Here is a 15836-nt window from a genome sequence, read left to right as displayed (position 1 = left end):
CTTAATCAACATTTTTCATTATCAACAATTTCGTTTCAAAAGAGGGTACAAGCTGCTTAGGCGCAAGTGTGCTTTTTTTTTTTTTTTTTTTTAAGAGATAGGATCTCACTCCACTATCCAGGCTGGAGTGCAGTGGTGCCATCATTAGCTCACTGTAACCTCAAACTCATGCTCAAGTGCTCCTCCAGCCTCAGCCTCCCAAGTAGCTGAAACTACAGGCATGCGCTACCATGCCTGGCTAATTTTTAATTTTTTTGTAGAAACAGCTTGTCACTATGTTGCTCAAGGCTGGTCTGAATTTCTGGCTTCAAGCAATCCTCCTGCCTCACCCTCTCAAAGCATTGAGATTACCCACACTGCAGCTGGGTGCATGAATCTTAACATGGAGGAAGCAGCCCAGCAACAGTGGTTACACATACGGTCTTAGGAAGTTGGTTTAAATTTCAGTTCTGCTACTCACTAGGTTTACACAACCATCAGCAAGTTACTTAATTTCTCTAATTCTCAGTTACATCATTGGTAAAACAAGGATAATAAATCCTTTACCTCAGAGGGGCATGTTAAGAATGAAATAAAATAATGTATAGAAAGCACTTAGCACAGAGCCAAGCACTTAAGTAGGAGCATGATGCACAGCAGCTATTCCTAGTTATAAATTACTTATATTGTAGGATAAAATTATCTACTGACACCTGTTGTCTTTAACTAACCTTTCTTCAACTATTAAAATAGCTTTTAGAGTAATGGTTCCAAGCACAGACTACAGTCAGACTGTCTGGGTTATAACCCAGGTCTGCTACGGACTAGCTATGTGGCCTCTAACCAAAGGAGGTTCCATGATTGTAGAATGAAAGTGTGATGATGGCAACTACACCACATAAGGTATTATGAAGATTAAATGCACCCATATAGGTAAAAGCACCTAAAAAAAAGTGCATGGAAAACAGCAATTTCTCTTGGAATTTCAGAATTTTCAAGAAGCCATTTACTGCAATATTTCTTTAGTTGCAATTCAATACAATTCACTTCAATTCCATACATTTCAGTTGTATTGAATGGAAATACAATCATAGTGAAATCTTACTCAAGAATACTTTTGGCTTTTAATAAAGACAGTGGAATCCACTTGAATGGAAAAATGTATTCTTTATGACTCATATTTTCTTTTTCTCTGTAATTACGTGTCACTTTTTAGAGGTCTTACTGTCTTAATCTAATTACGCTTTGTGATAAATATTAGTAAAACAGACATTAGAATGGTAAATGCACAGGATGGCAGTTGAATATGTGCAGCTGTATTTCTTCAAGTCTGTTTGTCATATAAAAACAATTTCTAACCAATTACGTTTCAATTAGTCCCAGTCTGTTAAAAAAATATTGAAAAACAAATTATTTTGCCCCAGTTTAGGGATTTATCGATTTCCGCCACCTCTTTAAGTCCAGCAGGAAAGGAGGCAGATGCAGATTGCCATGTAGATCGAAATATTTACCAACCAGGTTAGGAAGCTCGGATTGACAGTTATTGCTGGCCCAGCATCAGAGACATGGCTACCTTGCGGCAGCTCAAGTGTGAAAGCTCACTCCTTAGTTTGGCTTGGTTTAAAATAACGCCACCCTTCTCTTTTCAAAATAGCTTATTCTAGTCTCATGGGGCCTTTGCAGAACTGAAAGAGACTTGTACTTCCCCAGTAACAAGCGGGGACGATGACTACCAGAGAGCTCTAAAAAATGTAGTTTTTCTGTTTTGGCCATCAAAAGAATGTCTCTTTGCATGCTCCCAGCATTTTTTTTTTTTTTTTTAAGTTTCTGAGCAATGACTTACTCGCAGGTAAAAACATAAGGGAATGAGAATCTCTACATTCTCTACAGAAAGTTTAAAAGAATACTTGAACTGTGTCCAAAATGCCTCGTACAAATGAAGAGCAACTGTACTTGAGGAGCTTCAGGTCAAGGAGGTCACCACCTTCGAAGGGATTCAGAAAAAGATGGCAAATAAAACCAGTGGGACTTGGGACTAAAACTTCTGCAACTATGAGTAACATTCAAATAAAGAGTTTTTAAAATTAAATTCCTTTTGAGATGATACAACAGCAATGGTTTCACCGAATTATGTTTTCATAAACATCACCCAGGAGAGGTAAACATGGTTTACTGTGTATCTAATGAATAAAAACATTTTGGTTAACAGGCGTATTTAATTATAATTTAGCATAACGACCATACGCTAGTGAAAGAATACAATAAAAGGAATATAATGAATAAATGAGGTGGGTATTACCAAGATAACAAGGAAAAACCCTCCAGAAAAACTCAGCAATTAATCCTCTTATTAAATGAAAAGCCTTAACGAATAAGGTGAGGTTTGGGAAATAAAGATGATGTCTCTTAAGAGTGAGACTCTATTACTTTGTTGTTGTTGTTGTGGAAAAGAGAACAGATGTCACTGCTTTTCTACTCTACAGAAAAGGGTCTCCTGAGTCAGAAATTGGTGATATTCAAGGAGATAAAGTAAGATCCTGTTACAATATTGTTCCAACAACTTCACAGGCATATAGCAATAACACAGTCATCTTATCCTTGCACTTTGAATGGCTGCCTTGGTGTCACAGTGGTTGGCATCAGAACTGTGAGTGTTTTAACTAAACACTAAGCTACTCTTTGGGGTACATAAACAACTACACAGATTTAACTCAGGTTCTCAAGAGCTAGAATAGGAAAACACTTCCAGAGCTCCTAATTCATACCTGGAAGCCCATAAACAAAAAGGGAGAAGAGGTTTTACAATAGCCAGAGAATGCCTAGTCATTGAAATTACTTTCGCCAATATTCAACATGAAGCTCTTGGCCCAGAAGACCTCAGGGGGCAAAAAACCAACTTCCCAAGGTTTACTAATTAACTTTTGTAATCTTTTAGAACGGTTGGCTCTAAATTGATTTTATTCTACTTGATGTGATAGTTTTGCAAAGCAAATAGATTTATATACGCTTATAGCTTCATACTTTATGTTAGCTTGCTTTCCTATGTGTTTAACAGGGTACAGACTTGGCTTTCAGTGTGACTAGCAAAATTGGATTCGTGCTAAAAATATAAACCAGATTGATGGCTGCAATTCTTGCAACCGCTCTATGTAGTTCTCATAGTGGAAACATTGGTCTTACAACTTGAGAAGCCATTTTAATGGCCTATAATGAACTGAACAGACTGATTTCTGCCATTAGACCGGTTAAGCAGTGGGCATTTGCCTTGCAAGGTAATCTAAGCATTTGGCAGGCATTTTAAAGCTGCTTTATTGTGTTTCTGTGGCTGATGTTTAGCAGGCTTAAACAACATGGGAGCTCAAAACATTAAATGATTTTTAATAGAGATAGTACCTAATTTAGAACACAATTATAAGCAGCTGTAGAATAGATTTCATGAGAACAAGGCTATGTGGGATGGATGCCTGATGTTTCCCAACTAATAACACATTGTGAAGTATTACCCCTGAAAAGGGTGTTTTCATTCAGTAGTGATTCCCAAAGCCTGATTTATAGACTACTTGCATCTGTCACCTGGGAGGGCTGGTTAAAAATGAAGATTCCTGTGCCTTCATTTTTATGAACACAAGAATTCCATTTCCTGAATGAGTACCTCCGGGAGCAGTGCCTCAAAAGCCACATTTTTAACAAGCATCTCAAATGATTCTGGTGCAAATCAAAGTTTGAGACCCACAGTTTTATTAAGACATATAGAGAAACACATACATTGTTTCACTCAGCTGTAGATATGCAGAGATTTAAGTTATCAGTCCCCAGGAAAAGCTATTCCACTCACTGGTAGAGCCCATGCCTCATCTTGCCTCTAGGAGCAGCGTGAGGGCAGAGATGAGCTGCCACTGTCCACAGTGAGGAAACCATCTTTTCACAGCAAGCACTGGCACGAAAGACACTCCTCATACTTCTGATGAATAAATGGATCACTGGGATAGGATTGCATACTCACATTTCTGTCTATAAGGACCACGTACTCACATTTCTATCTAGAGGCACTGGGACTTCCCTTCACTCACACCCATTTGACAAGTCTCTGTAGGAAAAGAGATCCAAGCATTCAGCATACCTACAGGTGGATTCAGGGTGGGACCGTCTTAATATGGGGCAGAGCTTCCCGATGAGGATGCCCTGAATCCTAGGGTACAAGTGTTCTGAGATATTGATCCCCACAGCCCGCTGCATCCCTCTCTGGTGACTGGTAGGCAGCCTCATCCATTTCTTTGGTGTTCGACACAAACATTGTCATTTCTGTGGTATCATTTTCTATGTGGGCCAGGAAACTAAACAACAACAGTTTGGGACATACCACTCTAATTAATGAGAGAGTGCAGGTATGTTTTTGGGGAATTTATCTCAATATTTAATAATCACTCCTTACATATCTGGAATGGTGATCTCACAGTTCAAAGTGTAGGAGTTTTAACTGAACAGAAATGTTATACAGCTATTGCCTCTTAGGTTACATAACTGATAGCTGTCCATGGAAGACAGATGGATGGTTCGAGGTCACTACTGCATGCAAGGGAGTGTGCTCAGGTTAGGGCAACTCGGAGAGTAAGAAAAGACATGGCCTCGGCCTTTATGGAGCACATCATCAAGCAAAGTACACAGAGGTGTTTACCCAAGAACGTCAACAGCACTGGGACGTGCGATGAGAAAGCATGTAATGAAGGACCTGGTCCAAAATCTGGATGATCAGATAAAGCTTCCCTGAGGAAAGGAGAGTGAATCTGACACCCCAAAGATGAGAGATTAGCTAGGAGATGGCACAGAGAGGATCTAGACAGAGGGAAAGCGGGTATCTCAGGACAGGGTGGCTGAAGCATAGGTTGAAAAAAGAGCCTGCAAAGACAAAGCAGGAGTTAGGCAGGGGCCAGATGACACAAGGCTTTGTAGGCCATGCTGAGAATTAGGGTCTTAATTCCAAGAGTAACGGGAAGTCATTGAGTTTTGAGCAGGGGGACAGACGCTCACATAAATATTTGAGTCTGGACTCCAAAGCTCTAGCCTGGCAGAATGTGGTGGGCTAAGATAGGACCTCAAGTCTGAGTTTTAAGGAAGTCCCAGGGGATCTGATATGAAGCCAAATTTGGGAATGACTGTGATGGAACATTAGCTGCCCATGGCTCTATTCTGAGCAGGTGACCTTTAAAATAATGTTATGACAGGAAAAGGACATTAATTCCTCACACTGTTAACTTATGCTAGTCCTATTACATAAGCTCTGAATCAAAAGCAACGTCAGCACATCACTCATTCTGGGGACTGCCTGGCATCTGGAATAGGCATTGGGTTGGTGCCACAGCCCACAGCTTCACTTCAGCACACACCAGCCTGATCCACCTGTCTCACCTGCGCTGATTTCCTGCAGGACTTCCCTGGGCTCTGGCTGCTTGGCCTGTGGCAGGGAGGATGTGCTGGGGAATTAACATGTACAGCCTCACTCTGTGGTTCAAGGGAATTGGTGTTTCAGTAGTTCAGCTCCCTCATCCCTATGGTGGGCTAACTCTGAGATATGCAATTTACAAGAAATCCCAGAGTTTTCCCAGCAGGTCTGTGTTCCTGCTGTCCATGGTGGTAACCAGCGTGACAACTAAGCTTTTTCTGGCTGCCTGCCCTTCCCTGCATCACTTCCTCACTTGCCTACTGATATTTTCTTGACCTCCTAAGTAAACTACTTGCAATTAAATCCTTGTCTCAGAGTTTGCTTCCAAGGATGCAAATTGTCTCTTGTGTGGCAAAGTGCATTAAAAAAAAAAATCATAATGTCTGGCAACCAAATTTTAGTAAATTCTTAAGAAAAATGCAAAGAAAATTTGTTAAAATCTGAGTGGGAAATTACATCCCGGTGAGTAATGTGATATTATGGGAATATCTTGCTTGAGCAATCTATTCAAAGCCTAACTTAAGAATAGCAAAGAAAACTAGGTATTGATGGAACATATCTCAAAATAATAGGAGCTATTTATGACAAACCCATAGCCAATATCATACTAAATGGGCAAAAGCTGGAAGCATTCCCTTTGAAAACCGGCACAAGACAAGGATGCCCTCTCTCATCACTCCTATTCAACATAGTATTGGAAGTTCTGGCCAGGGCAATCAGGCAAGAGAAAGAAATAAAGCGTATTTAAATAGGAAGAGAGGAAGTCAAATTGTCTGTTTGTAGACGACATGATTGTGTATTTAGAAAACCCCATCGTCTCAGCCCAAAATCTCCTTAAGCTGATAAGCAACTTCAGCAAAGTCTCAGGATACAAAATCAATGTGCAAAAATCACAAGCATTCCTATACACCAATAATAGACAAACAGAGAGCCAAATCATGAGTGAACTCCCATTCACAATTGCTACAAAGAGAATAAAACACCTAGGAATAAAACTTACAAGGGACGTGAAGGACCTCTTCAAGGCGAACTACAAACCACTGCTCAAGGAAATAAGAGAGGACACAAATGGACAACATTCCATGCTCATGGATAGGAAGAAACAATATCGTGAAAATGGCCATACTGCCCAAAGTAATTTATAGATTCAATGCTATTCCCATCAGGCCACCAGTGACTTTCTTCACAGAATTAGAAATAAACTACTTTAAACTTCATATGGAACCAAAGAAGAGTCCATATAGCCAAGACAATCCTAAGCAAAATGAACCAAGCTGGAGGCATCACACTACCTGACTTCAAACTATACTACAAGGCTACGGTAACCAAAACAGCATGGTACTGGTACCAAAACAGATATATAAACCAATGGAAGAGAACAGAGACCTCAGAAATAACACCACACATGTACAACTATCTAATCTTCGACAAACCTAACAAAAACAAGCAAGCGGGAAAGGATTCCCTATTTAATAAACGGTGCTGGGAAAACTGGCTAGCCATATGCAGAAAACAGAAACTGGACTCCTTCCTTACACCTTATACAAAAATTAAACTAAGATGGATTAAAGACTTACATGTAAAACCCAAAACCCTAGAAGAAAACATAGGCAGTACCATTCAGGACGTAGGCATGGGCAAAGACTTCATGACTAAAACACCAAAAGCAACTGCAACAAAAGCCAAAATTGACAAATGGGATATAATCAAACTAAAGAGCTTCTGCACAGCAAAAGAAACTATCATCAGAGTAAGCAAGCAACCTACAGCATGGGAGAAAATTTTTGCAAGCTACCCATCTGACAAAGGTCTAAGATCCAGAATCTATAAGGAACTTAAACAAATTTACAAGAAAAAAACAAACAACCCCATCAAAAAGTGGGTAAAGGACATGAATAGACATTTCTCAAAAGAAGACATTTTGTGGCCAACAAACATGTGAAAACAAGCTCATCATCACTGGTCATTAGATAAATGCAAATCAAAACCACAATGAGATACCATCTCATGCCAGTTAGAACGATGATTATCAAAAAGTCACGAAACAACAGATGCTGGAGACGATGTGGAGAAATAGGAACACTTTTACACTGTTGGTGGGAGTGTAAAGTAGCTCAATCATTATAGAAGACACTGTGGCAATTCCTTAAGGATCTAGAACCAGAAATACCATTTGACCCAGCAATCCCATTACTGGATATATACCCAAAGGATTATAAATCATACTACTATAAAGACACATGAACACATATGTTTACTGCAGCACTATTTACAATAGCAAAGACTTGGAACCAATCCAAATGCCCATCAATCATAGACTGGATAAAGAAAATGTGACACACATACACCATGAAATGCTATGCAGCCATAAAAAAGAATGAGTTCATGTCCTTTGCAGGGACATGGATGAAGCTGGAAGCCATCATTCTCGGCATACTAACAAAGGAACAGAAAACCAAACACCACACGTTCTCACTCATAAGTGGGAGCTGAACAATGAAAACACATGGAAACAGGGAGGGGAACATCACACACCGGGGCCTGTTGGCGGGGAACAGGGGCAAGGGGAGGGAGAGCATTAGCACAAATAGTTAATGCATGTGGGGCTTAAAACTTAGGAGATAGGTTGATAGGTGCAGCAAACTACCATGGCACATGTATACCTATGTAATAAACCTGCACATTCTGCACATGTACCCTACAACTTAAAGTAAAATAAAAATAAATAAATAAATACCAAATAAAATAAAATCCTCCCCCCACCAAAAAAAAAATATAGTAAACAAATGGTCCAGCCATTCATTTGCTCCTAAGGAATAAAAGACATATAATGAAACAAAGTAATCTATTCCTCTTTCAACAACACTAATAAAAACTAACATTTTGCCAGGCACGTTGGCTGATGCCTGTAATCCCAGCAATTTGGGAAGCCGAGGCAACAGATCAGGAAGTCAGGAGATTGAGACCATCCTGGCTAACATGGTAAAACTCCGTCTCCACTAAAAACACAAAAAATTAGCTGGGCGTGGTGGCACACGCCTGTAATCCCAGCTACTCGGGAGGCTGAGGCAGGCGAATCCCTTGAACCTGGGAGGCGGAGGTTGCAGTGAGCCAAGATCACGCCACTGCACTCCAGCCTGGGCGACAGAGCAAGACTCCATCTAAACAAAACAAAACAAAACAAAACAAAACAAAACAAAACAAAGCAAACAAAAAAAAAAAACACCAAAAAAAACCACCTAACATTTATTGAGGGCTTATGACTTATTAATCACTATTCCAAGAGCTTCATATTTGCATTTTTCATCTCATGTAATCCTCATAAATTATGAGATTCAAAGTGAAGAGCTACTGAGTAATTCATCAAAGATCATAAACCTAGCAAGTAGGGAAGCCGAGATTTAAATCCAAGCAGTGCCCCATGTTCCTAATCACCACATTCTGCTGCTCTTTTCTGGAGGAACAGAAAACACCATGGTGTTGCTCTTGCTGTGCTGGGCTTCAACTACTTACTCATTTGTTCCTTGGGCCTGCATCAAAGACAGAACTAATCTTCAGAGCTACATTAAGAGCTTAGATGGCCATGCATGCAGAACAATGGCAAAAAGCCAAGTGTTAAAGTTGCATGGGAGGAAAAAAACCCCTAAGAGAGTTTAGTTGCATCAACTTTCTACCTCCAAAGTTTTAGTGTCTCTCACTGGTTTATGTACCTTAAACTATAACTAAGACAGTACTAAACAGAAAAAAGGTTGGCATCACTGACAGCATTTGCTCAGGAAGATAACATTTGAGGAAAATTGCCAGAAGAAACAAGAACCATGCTTGTATAATGTATGGGACACCAAGTATTGCACCTAGAAAATGCTTAATAAATGTTTTTTTAATATATCAGTATTTATTTTCATTTAGTTTTACTTTTATAGACACTTTACAGGAATTATAGAAGCTTCAATGAAGATGAGATTACTTGCTACCTCTAGGTTTTAAGGCATTAAATTCTTTTTAGTTGAACAGAAAGCTCGGGATCCTCATAACCTTTTTTATTTTTCAACCTCTTTGTATACTGCTGATTTATCCAAGGTGGAACTGACTTACTGCATCCTGGTTACGTGGGAAGAAGAAAGAAAAAATATAAAACTCTAAATAAATAGTTAGAAAGTCTAAGTTGTAGCTCTTTTACATTCCCTACATATTAAAACTGTAGTTTTGGCCAAACCTGGTACAGAAAGTGAGTCAAGAAGATACAGTTCAACCTATGAACACCTTTACAGAGCACTCACCTCTGAACCCTTAAGAAAAAGACTCCAGGGTGTCTAGGGAGAGGTATCAAGTCATGACACTAGGACAAATTGGGTCCTACCACTGCTTCTCACTCCTGGCTGATCTCAGGCCAGAGGATGGTCATTGCTACTCTGCCAGTATCTTCTCAAGGGTTAGACATGGACACCTCTGATCATTTTCACAATAATCAAATGAGACACTTTGACATGATTAAGACACATGCATACACACAATTCAAAACATAAGATTACTAGTAATGTGGCATGCTCAGGATTTTCCTGAAAAGAAGGAAACCCATTGGGAAATGAGTGGAAGGGCATTTCTTTACCTCTTAAAGATATGTTTCCAGCCTTGGGTTACACTCAAAGTTAAGGTTTATAAGAGACCAACAGGAAGGGAGAAGGGCTCTTTGACCTCTTGGAAAAAATGTGAGTCAGGATGGAAGATGGGGAGCTTTGGAAGGGGAGGAGATGATTGGGAGAAGAATTCTAAGACCAGGGTTGCTGCATACCTCAATGGTAATCAAACTTCCTACCACTAACACCTTCTGAGTGGAGCCATTTCAGCAGATCACTAGCTCACAGGCTGCTTCGGACATTTTCATTTCTTGCTTGATTCCCAGGGCCGCAAAAAGGGGAAGTAACAGAAAGGGAGGCTCAACTAACAAACTAAAGTACTGCTTTGCACATATACAGTTATATAGAGCAAGGACATACATTTCATTTTATTTTTGACAGTGGAAGTGACAATCCTAAGTGAGTCAATTCAAGGTCTCAGTGAGTAAAGGCTTTCATTGAAACCCCAGAGAGAGGATGGGAACTTTCAAACCCACTCATTTTTGCAGAAAAGTTACAAAAACAGTGAAAAGACAAGGAAAAGTAATGGCAGGTCAGACCTCATTGACTCAAAAGATGGTATGCCAAGTACTTGCACAGACATTATTTCATTTAATTATTAACAGGTAATAAATATTAGGTAATCAATAATTAGGTTTTAATAGGTAGTAATTACTAATGATAATTATGAATAGGCATAGGCAAAAATATCATTTTAAAAATATTTAGACATGAAATATATGCAATGGGTTATAAATAGAAAACTTTAAAATGTCTGAGATTGTTTCCTTGATCACAAATGCTGACCATGAGGAAGGCCCAGGACCACACGTGAACAGAAGACAGAACACCGAAACGGTTAGACTCATTATAAAGATTACTCTACTCTTATATGGATTTACAGCCAAAAAGGAATCCACAAAATCATCCAAACTAACCACTTCTTTGCTCTGTGAGAAGACTTTGGCTCCAGGTATTTGGACCAAGCAACCAGACAACTACTGAAAAACCTACAACAGGCACTACCAACCCTTCTGAGTATTCTGTTGATACTTTTTAAACAATAAACAATTTTTAAATTTTTTAAAACCAATTTTGAAATCTAAAGCATATTCTTACCACCGTTTTAGTCAATGAACCCTGTATCTATAATCATGTCTACATGAATTAATAACCATTATATGTTTTAATTTTTTTTTTTTTTTTTTTTGAGACAGGGTCTCACTCTGTCACCCAAGCTGAAGTGCAGTGTCATGATCCTGGCTCACTGCAGCCTCGACCTCCCAGGCTCAAATGATCCTGTTAAATTTTTTCAAGTGACCCTCATTTTTGGATGCTGGGATTTGGTAAATGAGTTTATGTTATCAGTCGTGGTTTTAAGGATTTAAAAAACCATCACTGTTGTTAATACCAGAAGAAGTTGTAGGTGTCCCCTACTCCATCCAAAGGGTAAACTGCTTCTCTATAAAGAAAACAATCCTTTAGTTTAAATGCCATTACTCCTATGACAATGCATTAAATGCCCACTAGGTTCATCCAGAATAACGGAAATTATAAAATATAAAAATAAACTACGTAGCCTTAGGTTTTAAAGTAATTCATGAAAGAGAAAGCCAAAACCTAAGTATTAAGAAATGTCCTTTTCCTAATCTGTTCTTTCTTTTAATAGCATCCTCAGTTAATATCACGGCATGGATCACTCGCTTAAAGATGTATCAATTTGGTTCTTCACTTAATAAACCACTGGGGTTAAACATTCCAACTCAAGTAAAAACTAAATGACTGGGCTTATAATACAATTAACATATTAATAATTAAATGAAATAATGTATATGCAAGTACTTGGCATATAATGAGCACTAAAAGAAATAATGTCCATTCTTCACCAGTCCACTACTTTTCTGATAAAGGTTGACTCTATGTAAGTATTGATCAATTCATGCAGAAATATTAACTGGTATGCAGTAAAATGACTGGAATTTCCAAATTCCTACCTCTAACACCAAGCAAATTAAAAAAAAAATGAGTCAGAGAAAAATCCTGCCTGATTTGGACATGCTTTTATCAACTCTCTATTTTTTTTTTTTAAGTTTGAGTACTGATCTCTACCATCATTTCACATTAAGTCAGGTGTATTTTCAACAATCTCCAAGAAAACATTGCTATAGGAAATAAAATATCTAAAAGATAAAAAATCTCTTTAGAGTACTTCTAAACAATGCTAATATTAGCTCTTTGATTACCTGATTTCAGGGGAAGAAGAGCTTTCATTTGCATCTGTCCTTTTATTTCTTGGAAATGACGGACTAGCCGGAGGCATCTCACCACTTAAGCGGTCTGGAAAAATACGGTCTTTATTCAAATTGATTTCTGAATAGGGACAGTTGGCAGCACTAACAGATTAAAAGAAAAAAAAAAGAACATTGAACATTTCCATTAGGCCATACTTCTTCCAATTAAAATGACAGGATACAGAATATAAAATTCTAAAATTTAACTGAATATGTTATATTGTTATATTTTATAATCATACATACAGCATATTTTATCTTTAAAACATAACAAATATATACAAATAGGAAATAGGTTTTTACACTAGACTTTAAGAAGGAATCTGTTGCAATCTTCAGAACTGAGCAAGAGTCACTGAAGGATTCCCTCTGTGCATATCTCTGGAAACAATCAGCCCCAAGAAAGAAATGCTTAAGACATCATTCAGGACAAAGGTGGGAGAGAGACTGATTGATTGGTTAATGGAGCAGATTTGCTTCTGCTTCCTAAGGGGATCCTCCAGGCCCAGGGCAGTCACACGCTATTTAATTTCCTTTTTTAATAGTTACTACCCTCCAAAGGAAGGAGGTTTCCTCATGGGCTGTTCCTGTGTTCAGGTCTGGACCTATGCCTGATGTTCTAGAAAATACATGGATCAATTTGTAGCTAATCTTGTTCATAAGATGAAAAAGGACCAGAGGCCAACTTGGATAATGATGCACAGAGCTCATTTCCCTTCCATTTGTGACTACCAGTTGGTCTCTCAGGTCTCATTTGGTGATCATTCCTGAAAGGAAATTGAGGTCACTCATTGTTAACTCACCATTAGTTAGTATACTCCTGTGCCCAGGGCTTCAGCATTCCAGTCTCTGAAACAACTGGGCAACTGCCATATCTCAGACCCCAATATACATGGGCCTCTCCAAATAACTGCCTATCTTGCCTCTCTGCTTTTGGGAAGCATTCTTAAATCTGGAAATGGTTTGGGCCTTAGGTAAATTACATCAGAATCTTCTATGTTCTTTTCTTCAGTGTAGATGACAGTGAGAATGCTGATAATCACCCAGGGAAAATTTTTAAACAGTGTCTAGCTACCCTCTACCAAGAGAATCTGATACACCCTCCTAGGAAAAGGAGGGAACAGTTAAAAGGGCTGCCAGGTGATTCTGATAATGGCCTATAAGATATATCACAGATATCTCATAAGCAAAAATTCTAACTTTATTTTCTTTAAGTACTGCTAGTCTACACTGGTATCTATCCAAAAGAAGAAAGCAAATAACATCTGATCATGTGCTGACATAAATTTATATAATGTTAGCTTAACATCAACAAAAACAAAAACCAGTGACATTTATGGAGCACTTATGATATATCAAGCACTGTGCTAAGTGCTTTACATGCAATATTTTACTTTATCTTGCCAACATCCCAGAAAAAGGCATTTCATGCAACAAATTAAAGCTTACAACAGTTAAGTAACTTCAGTCTTTATTTCATTCATTTATTCAAGAAGCACTTATCATGCATTTATTATGTGCTAATTACCTTTCCAGGCATTGGAAACTCAGTGGACAATAAAAAGACAAGAAACCAGCTCTCTGGTTTCACGGAGCTGATATTCCAGGGGGAGATCGGCAATATACAATTATACACATAAGTTAGATAACTTCATATGGTGATAAACGCCATGAAAAAGAAATACCATGATATAAAAGAGGGTGTGAGGATGCTATGATGGAGTGGTGAGGAAGGTCGTCCTCGGAGAAGAAGCACCCGAGCAGAGCTGTAATGGTCAGGAAGAAGATCCGTAGGGAAACAATGTGGGAAAGAATGTTCCAGGGGATGGGAGGAGCAGTGCCAACAGGAAAAGCTTGGCTTGTTTGACGGAAAGAGAGACCAGGTTGGCTAGAGTGTGATGGGGATGAGATGAACTAGGAGAAGCAGGCAGGCAAATATCATGTAGAGCCTAGCAGGCCAGTCAGGACTTTATATTTTTAGCAAACATTACATCTGAAGCTGATGGAAGATCTTCAAATAAGAGAATGACAAGGTTTGATTTACAATTTTAAGGATTACTCAGGATGTCTTTTGGAGAGAAGATTTTAAAGACAGAGAAGATTTCAAGGGACGGAACTGGAGCAAGAAAAGTTACTTAAAAGTTATTTCTCTTTTTGGAGAGAGGATTTTGAAAGCAGAGAAGATTCCAATGGGACAAAATTGAAGAAAGAAAAGTTGTTCAAGAGTAAAGGTATGACGTTAACTTGGATTTGTGTGGTTGAGATAGGGCAAAAATGAAGAAGAGAGTCATGGTATCCTCTGTCATCCCAAGAAGACCTGTGGATGGATGGGAGATGGGAAGCAATGAAAAGGAAGAGTTCAGGAATGGCCATTTGGTTTTTGGCTTGAAGAACTGGGTGGTAACAGAGGTGCCTTTTTTTTCCCCCTGAGATAGAATGACTAAGGAGAAGATGATTTGGGGGTAATATCAGAAATTGTGTAATTTGTTTATGAGACATCCAAGCAGAGATGTTACTTGCCCAAGGTCACATAGCAATGAAGTAGCTCAGCAAAATGAACACACTATTTCACGCATCGCCATGAGCATGGGCAGACGGTAGTATTTCATTGTATTCATTTAGTAATAATGTGAAGGAAAATCCATTCCCAACTATGATGTCTCTTTTGAACACCAGCCCTTTATATGTTTCACGGGATCCTAATTCAGAGTTCACGGATGCAGGTGACCAAAACCAATTCTGCCTAACTTGAGCAGAAAACACTCACTGTAAGGGCATTTGACAGATCAACAGGAAGGCCAGAAAAATCAGGGTTGGGTAGGAATCAGGGTACAAGCAACACCCTCAAAACGATCTGCACAGGAGGAGGCTGCTGGGCATGTGGCCCTCACGCCACTGCTCTCAGTCCCCCTGCCCTTTCCAGGCCCTGGTCTAGTCCTCAGTTCCATGGAGGCTGCAATCGCAAGGTCTGACCTGCCTTCACCTCATTCCTCAAGATGGAAAGCCCGGATGGCAGTATCTGATTGGTGGGTGTGGGATTCCTGCCCACAATGAAACTGCCAAAGGCCTGAGAAAGGGAAGCCTCAGTCCCGTGTGGCTCCCTAGTAGGAGGTGTCAGACCTAACATCACCTTGACTTCAAGGAAAATACAAATGTTCACTGAACACTTCTACTCAGATGTCTCAGCGTCACCTCACAATAAATATGTTTAAAAACAACTTTATCATCTTTAACAAATCACGCCCCTCCACCCAAAAATGATTAAAAATTCACTCTCCCAAAAGATAAACACAACTAGCTCCTCCTACTGTTCCTGACTCTGTTTATGACAAAATAAATTTATTAACCCAACCTCAGGTCTTCACCATCTTTGACTCCACTCTATTATTTGTTCCTTATATTGTGTGTTTTTGTTGCAAATTTATCTACTTAAGCTTCGTGGCAGTAAAAAATAACAATTTAAAGACTTTTTTAGTTTCTTTAAATAAACTGTATGCAGCTATTCCTCGA

At 39.0% G+C, this 15836-nt stretch overlaps 1 protein-coding gene across 30 annotated transcripts in view; it reads right to left on the bottom strand.

Annotated features, from left to right (window-relative positions):
- The window catches only part of L3MBTL3 (L3MBTL histone methyl-lysine binding protein 3), a 123360-nt gene that overhangs the window by 25015 nt on the left and 82509 nt on the right, over positions 1–15836 (bottom strand). For all 30 annotated transcript variants that reach the window (XM_055391654.2, XM_055391659.2, XM_031012582.3 and 27 more), the window contains one exon: positions 12279–12428. In XM_055391654.2, the coding sequence (XP_055247629.1) occupies positions 12279–12428 (150 nt within the window). The remainder of the gene's footprint in view (positions 1–12278; positions 12429–15836) is intronic.

The sequence above is a fragment of the Gorilla gorilla genome, chromosome 5 (assembly GCF_029281585.2).
Source record: "Gorilla gorilla gorilla isolate KB3781 chromosome 5, NHGRI_mGorGor1-v2.1_pri, whole genome shotgun sequence".
NCBI classification, from domain to species: domain Eukaryota; kingdom Metazoa; phylum Chordata; class Mammalia; order Primates; family Hominidae; genus Gorilla; species Gorilla gorilla.
This window is presented reverse-complemented; position numbering and strand designations above follow the sequence as displayed.